Source organism: Gavialis gangeticus, unplaced genomic scaffold, assembly GCF_001723915.1.
Source record: "Gavialis gangeticus isolate Ggan-Ray unplaced genomic scaffold, GavGan_comp1, whole genome shotgun sequence".
Classification (NCBI taxonomy): Eukaryota; Metazoa; Chordata; order Crocodylia; family Gavialidae; genus Gavialis; species Gavialis gangeticus.
In genome coordinates, this window is record NW_017729032.1 from 201,087,085 (window position 1) to 201,094,106 (window position 7,022).

The window sequence follows — 7,022 nt, forward strand, 5'->3', positions numbered from 1 at the left end:
GCATAAGAGACAAAACAAAAATGAAAAGACAAAAACTGCACAATGAATAAAGACGACTATGGCCCACAAACTTCCCTTTGTGTATTTGGAAATGAAATTTAACTCAAAGGTTTATGTAAGATTCTAGTAATAAAAATTTGAAGAACTGACCTCACAGTAAGCAGCAGGTAGACATAAAATACTGTCCTCTTGTAATCCTTCCATCTATGTAATTAAAATGGGCACTCAATGGATCATTTAGATAATTTCATCCATTTTTATAAGCATAAACCAATTCTTTTCTTAACAATGCAAAGCAATTTGGCTTAACTCATCTGTTCATTAAAAGTAAAATACTTAAGGACATTCCTATACAGTAATTGTCATTGCTCACAACATCAGATCAATACCACTTTTATTCCTTTACCACATACTTGTTTGGTGAAAAAGTTGTACAAAACCCACCAACACATGGCTGCTACTCTTCTCCATCAAATGCCTTGCATGGCTTACTAATCAGAACTTCTGGATACACGTTGCTATCTTATAGTACAGGCCAACTGAGAAACTATAGTAACCGCTAGTTTAACATATCATGCATTCCTCAACTCCCCTCCATAGCATAAGTATTAAATATTCTGCCATTAATAGCATTTTATCAGATCTCACTTAAAATATTTCTAACTTACTAGTGAATATATACATCATTCATCTCTATTATTACTTATATATATTGGCTTCATATGGTTTAACCACAATCATTATTGTTACCATTTCTGGCAAGCATATACCTCCAAAGCAAAAAAAAAGAAAGAAAACCAAACTCTACACACCTTACTCCCCCAGCTTCGTAGTACGTATCAAATTTAACACTTAACTGTGTACTCTATAAACAGAAAAATAAAAACGGCTTCCAGAGTCAAAAATCACTTAGACTCACCTGCAGCGCCCGCTGTTCTCGGCTGAGTTGACTAGAATCAGCATACAGTTCGGTCGTAACACACTTGAATCGATCACCTACATAACCAGCAGAGTTTGCGATTCTTTTTGCCAATTTAGATGGCTTGGGTTTCAAGATTTTGCCATCAGTAGATTCTACATCATCAGTTCCATCTTTGGTATATGTCTGATTAACTTCAATATTCGCCTGCGTATTCCCCATGCCAAATTGTTTTGCATCATCCTGCACTTTGCCAAAAGACATAGGTGGGCCCTCATTCCCCTGGGTAGTCTCCAAGAAAGCAGAGGGAGGCTGAACTGTTAACCTCTCTTTATTTTGGCTTACCGACATATCCTCTTTCCTTAAATCAAACAGTGGTGAACTATGGGCCTGTTTAATATTATAGGTTTCATGGAGATCATTATTCCTTCCAAACTCCTCTCGCATTACAAGAAAATCTCTGTGCTGTGTCGCTTGGTCTACCTTGTGCTTTGTGGGGTCATTAACCTGATTACTGCTTTCAGTAGCAAAGCCAGATTTTGTTAAATTTGTTTCACTTTTAGCATCCTGCTCCTCTCGCAGAAGATCTGAAAAGAGGTGTTTGTCACTTTTGGCAGCGTTTTTGTTATGACTTGAACTTTGGTGCGACTTCATGTTCTTATCATTAGGTACTTCAAAATGGATCTTGGTGCTGGGCTCCAAGACCTCTGGCAATCGGTTTCTCATAGCCGCGTCCTCGTAGCGGAGCCTTTCATGTGATCTAGACCTCCTTTCTGATTTCTCATCCTTATTTATGTCAAGAGCTGAATGCTGTAGCAACATAGGATGTACCATCCCCATCCCCAGTGCATCCTGATAGGTCATAAACTCCCCCCTACCAGTTGGCAGGCTGTATGGAATGCCGGGTTTTGGTGCCAGATGTCCAGGAAAGAGACTGCCATTGGGTAATAAAACTGGATGAGGATACACAGGTCCTTTCCCATGTACAGATAATGGGCTGATAGCGATGCCCTCTGGTACAGGATATGGGAGATAACTTCTCGGATAGGGCAGCGGTGGAGATCGGAATGCCTCATTCGGTGGTAAAAATATGGAACTCGCTGTAAGGGCAGTCTCATTTGCTTTGAAACTGGTTTCTTGGCCATTGGATTTAGCTGCTTTATTGCTATGCTTTGCAGATGTTGCTATAGGCTGCCCTATATGCTGTATGACAGATGCAGTACTTTCTATAGAGCTCCTATTTGATTTGGTGCAGTCCACATTAGCATTTGGAGCTGGTGAAGCAGATGCCGGCCGACCTCCACTGACAACAGACCCTGAAATGTTATTGACTACAGCTTCCGTGCCTCCCATCCTTGGGCAAGAAGAGCTGCGCTGCTGTGGGATCACCCAGTCCAATGCTTTGTTTTTCAGCTGCACATTTTTACCTCCTGTATCTTCATTGGGACCTGGACCAGGAACGATCCAGGAGGAGGGTGCAGTGCTAATGATTTCGGGCCTGTAGATAGGGCAGCCATTCCCAGAAGGTGAAATAGTTTCTTTCTGAACATCACTTCCAGGTAAAACTAACCCACTTCCAGCCCTGCTGTGAACTAACACCGTTGGTGCCATTTTTTTAACGTGATCAGATTTGGTTGTCTCTGCATCAACAACTTTCGATGACAAGTCCAATGGTTTGTCAATGACATCTTTGGTAGTAGTCTGTTTTTCTAGGAGCGGAGGTGACCTGCTGTCCTTTCTGTCATGACCTGTTTTCCTTATGTGTGGCGCAGCTGGCTGGGAAATTTCACCAGTGTCATTTGTTTTGGGAAGTTTTCCATTGGGCAGTCTTGAGGGAGGAAATTCGTTACTTACATTCATGTATGGCTTTGGGAGCGTCACTGAAGACGAAGAAGAAGAAGAAGGAGATGTTGTAATTCTGGGAAAGTGTTTGTGAAATTCCGAGTAGGCATCCCCAACTTGCGTTACCAAAGGAACTCTGGAGGACTGTCTCGGTGAATGAGACAACAAGAGCCCGGGAGGATCTGTTGACATATTGCTAGCTGCCGACTTTGCTGACGGAACTCTGGGCTGTTTGCTGCTCTGAATATGTGGATAGGCGTGCGAGTCAACAGGATTTCCAGGACTGACTCCCATCTTCCAAGACAAGCTTTTATCTGGACAGTGTACAAGAGGGGGAATCGCTGGAGATGCTGAAGTGACTGAGAGCCTCAAGGGTGAAGCTAATGACGACGGAATGTGGGGGGTAACGTAGTGAGAAGGCGGCAGGTATAAAAAGCGTTCACCATTCGTACATACAGGTGAGTAAGTCAGATGCTGTGGTAAGCTGTAAGTGGACTGCTGAGGTAGCAATGCCTTGTACATGTTCAACGAATACTTATTTGGCGAGTCAAGAAAAGGATAAATAGCGGGTGTTGCACCCTCCATATAAGGATTTACCCAGGGTAGCCGTAGGTAACTAGCACCATTGACATTAAGAGGACTTTGTTTGTCAGTTGAAGTTCTGTCCAAGCCTAGAGTTTCCCCTGTTGGAACAGAATTTTTTTGTATTCCAGGTGGCGTTTTGTATATAGCACTGAAGCCATTTGGGGCTTTTCCAGGGACAGCTGCATTTTCAACTGCTTCAGAGGGATTAGATTTGAATTGCATCTCTGGATTTCTTTCAGGAGTAAATCCAAGACCAGCTATAGAACTTGTAGCATCCCGTGCTTTTTCTGAGCCAAGTCCACATAAGCTAGAATAGACAATACTACCAGGGACTCTAAGTCCTTCCCGCATAAGTCCAGACCTGTCCATGCTCAGGGCTGCGAGACTGTCAATGCGATGTGCTGTGGTTGCATCCACCTTTATAGAATAAGAAATAGGTTAGTTTTGGAGTTTGCCCAAAACAGCATTATTACTCAAGCAATGGATACATTTTCAAAAAGAGAAATGATCTTGACGCAAACACATTACTGGCTGTTATAATACATGTAGGCTAATTAAACTACAGAACATGGGACAGGAAATAATGTGAATACAATACTTCCCATTAGGCTTGGAGGACCCAAGTAGCTGTGCACTTGTATAGTTTAGTAAAACAGAGTTTTAAAATTAATAACTTGATAAATGTGTTGTTCCTTTTACACTTGGAAACTAACTTGGGTCAAGTTTGCCTTTAAATAATTATCTCCTGAAATTTCTGCTGCTCAGCAAACTCCTTCTACAAGACAGATGACAGCAGCTCTATTATCCCGAAGTGCAATCCCTTTTAGGGTTACAAGCCTTCTCAGATATCCAGCAGGCATCACTACAGTACTTGCAGATATTTTTGCAAGTCTGCCTACATGGGAAAATCCCAGGTATGTGGCTACACATATTCCATACACAAGCTTCAACATATCTTTTTTAACATTCAAAGTTTGTTGACTAAATAATACTGAAACTTTTTTGCCTTTCACTCCTCAGCTCTTCAACAGACAGATAGCTGAAGTTTTGATTTATTTAGCAACTACATTAAATGAATCCTGCCAGAATAGCTAATGTACCACATCACATTATTCATAACGGTTCGGAAGAAAGAACACTGGGGGTGCAGCAGGATGCATGTCATACGATGGGGGAGGGGGAAAAGAAGGATGAATAAGATACAAAATATGGCTAAGTATGTTTAGGCCACCCTCATTCCCTCAAAAAATTAACATCATTATTGTTTTCCACCATCTCTGAACAAAAGCAGCTTGTCTCTTAACTGCAGTCCCAACTACACTTAAGGTATTGTAACAGTTTATTTAAATGGAATATGTTATGATACTTTCAAATATATATATTTGGGTATGAAACTATTAATTACTTACCACGCTGTGATTCAGGTGATTTTCTTCTCTCAATTCCAGTCTGCTTTTCGGAGCCTCGCCATCATTTACTGGAATTTTCCTATTTAAAAAAAATGTAGTTTACTATTTAAAACAACTTGTAAAGATATTTTAACATAAAATCATATGGCTTCCACATTTCAATTTCCCCATTAGTGATCCTATATGATATTATCTTTATCCTATAGAAAATGCACAAAATGATGGTCTCAAAGAAAAAGAAAAAGCAAGCAGCATATGAAAACAGATACAGGGCAAAAAGGTTTTGACATTACAAACGCATTTTAGTACATTTCAAAGCAGTTTTGCCCAAAGCAAGAAAAATGATTTTTTTAATGATTTTTTTAAAAACTTGAGTCTCCATAGTGACAATGAGTCCACATTTACTGTATCATATTCATGTCCTATCTATAAATGCTAGAGAGGAGAAAATTAAAGCGCACACACTAATATCATACAAACGTCAGCTGTTCCATGCTAAAGAGGGAACCGCACATCTGCGCCATACCAGTGTTGCAGCACTGGGACTTGTTATCACAGAAAGCACCGATAAAGAATATACTTTAGTGCCAACTTCCAAATCCCAGGGATAAAATCGCTGACATGCAGCAGAAGGAAAGTTTCATCATTACCCAAAAGAGCCAGTTTCAATCATGGCATTTAAAGGGACACCATCAAACTAAAAAAATAAATAAGTGAATAAAACCACTCTCAATTTTTGCTTGAGATCTTAGATGTTGCTTGCAACAACCGCAAGATCAATACGGGGGGAAGAAATGTTTTATTCTTTCCTCAGTTTCTTTTATGCCTGACAAATGGTTTCAGTTTCCCTGTATACAGACAACAATTTTTACTTGCCTCTCACAGGGCTGTCACACAACAGTGGAGAAAGTTTAAGAAAAATAAAGAAATAAACAGCAAAAGTCCCTAAAAGCATAAGAACTGATGGCCAAACTAAGAGGCTTCTGTTAAACTTCTGCAGGCACTTTGCCTGTCTTAAAAGAAACTGGATTTCCTGTGGAAGGGACACATCAACTGCCTGTATGTGTCCACTTAAAAATTATTTGTTAGGAAGCATAACTACATTTCTTTAATGATTGGCATCAGGCAAGGAAATGCAAGCTGGTTATAAGGAATCCAAGCAGTTGCTAAAAGGCCACTGCTCCTATTGTACTGGGCGAACTACTCCTCTTTAAAGGCACAGAGCTCCCACCCCCAGGCACCAGCTCGCCCCCGTTCAGTCAGAAGAAGGTGCGCTTGGATTAATTCTCCTTCATAAATATGAAATAATAAATTAAGTGTAAAAGTGCGTTTAAAGGCTGCTTTGGGAAGTAATCTTTTCTAAAGGGCGTCACTGCTTCACTGAACCAGGCTGCCTGTGAAACAGTAAATCACTACCCGGTCTACTGCTGTCACGCACATCTCTTTTTTTTTTTTTCCATGTCTTTCCCCTAATGCCAGCCGGATCTGGAAGCGACAAGGCAGCTGCTGTCTACTCAGACATCAGGGAAGCGAATGAAGTCTGAAACCTTGCCTTGCCCAGTGATGGTGTGGGCTTCACTTGCCCAGGAGCTTAAATATTTACCTGTCTTCATTAATTCCACACATGCGGACCCTCTCATTGCTCATCCAGCTATGAACGTTGCCATACAGGGGGGTTGCAGAAAGCATGACGTCTCCTTAAGATCGCCTCTCTTTTCTCTGGACGGTTTTAGCTTCTGTTTTGAGAAAAGGAAAAAAAAAAAAGAAAAAGGAGAAAAGGAGAAGGAGAGGAGGAGGAAGAAGAAGTTGAGAAGATTTGTCTGGGAGGAAGTGCAAACATCACAGCGGAGCAGGCAACCTCCCTCCAGGTCATTAATAATGGATGCCGGATTGGCGCGGGGAGCAAGCTGCCTGCCTGAAACGCGGAAGGAGAGGCCGCACTGCAATAAAGGAGCAAATTGAGGGCGTTTATAGGTCAGGGGAGATGGAGCTGCTCCCCAGCGCGCATCCACACCATTAAGCATCCTTCCAGGCTTGCCACCAAAAGTTTCTCCCGTGCACTGAATTGGGACTGGAAACCACTGGCCTGGCACAGACTCTCCCCAGCCCCAGCCCTGCCCTCAAAGGGCAGAAGAGCCTCTGCTCATGGGGGGGGGGGCTCTCCTACCTGCAAAGAATAACAGCAAAACACACACACACACACACACACACACACACACACACACACACACACACACACACACACACACACACACACACACACACAC

At 41.8% G+C, this 7,022-nt stretch overlaps 1 protein-coding gene across 8 annotated transcripts in view; it reads right to left on the reverse strand.

The window, feature by feature from the left end:
• Positions 1-7,022, reverse strand: part of BCOR (BCL6 corepressor) — a 109,199-nt gene that overhangs the window by 42,945 nt on the left and 59,232 nt on the right. For 7 of the 8 annotated variants that reach the window (XM_019524464.1, XM_019524461.1, XM_019524462.1 and 4 more), the window contains exons 2-5: positions 6,359-6,491; positions 4,756-4,834; positions 920-3,763; positions 151-204 (exon numbers count right to left, since the gene is read on the reverse strand). In XM_019524464.1, coding sequence (XP_019380009.1) covers positions 151-204; positions 920-3,763; positions 4,756-4,834; positions 6,359-6,444 — 3,063 coding nt within the window. In that variant the 5' untranslated portion in view covers positions 6,445-6,491. The remainder of the gene's footprint in view (positions 1-150; positions 205-919; positions 3,764-4,755; positions 4,835-6,358; positions 6,492-7,022) is intronic. The other variant, XM_019524460.1, reaches the window with a different exon arrangement.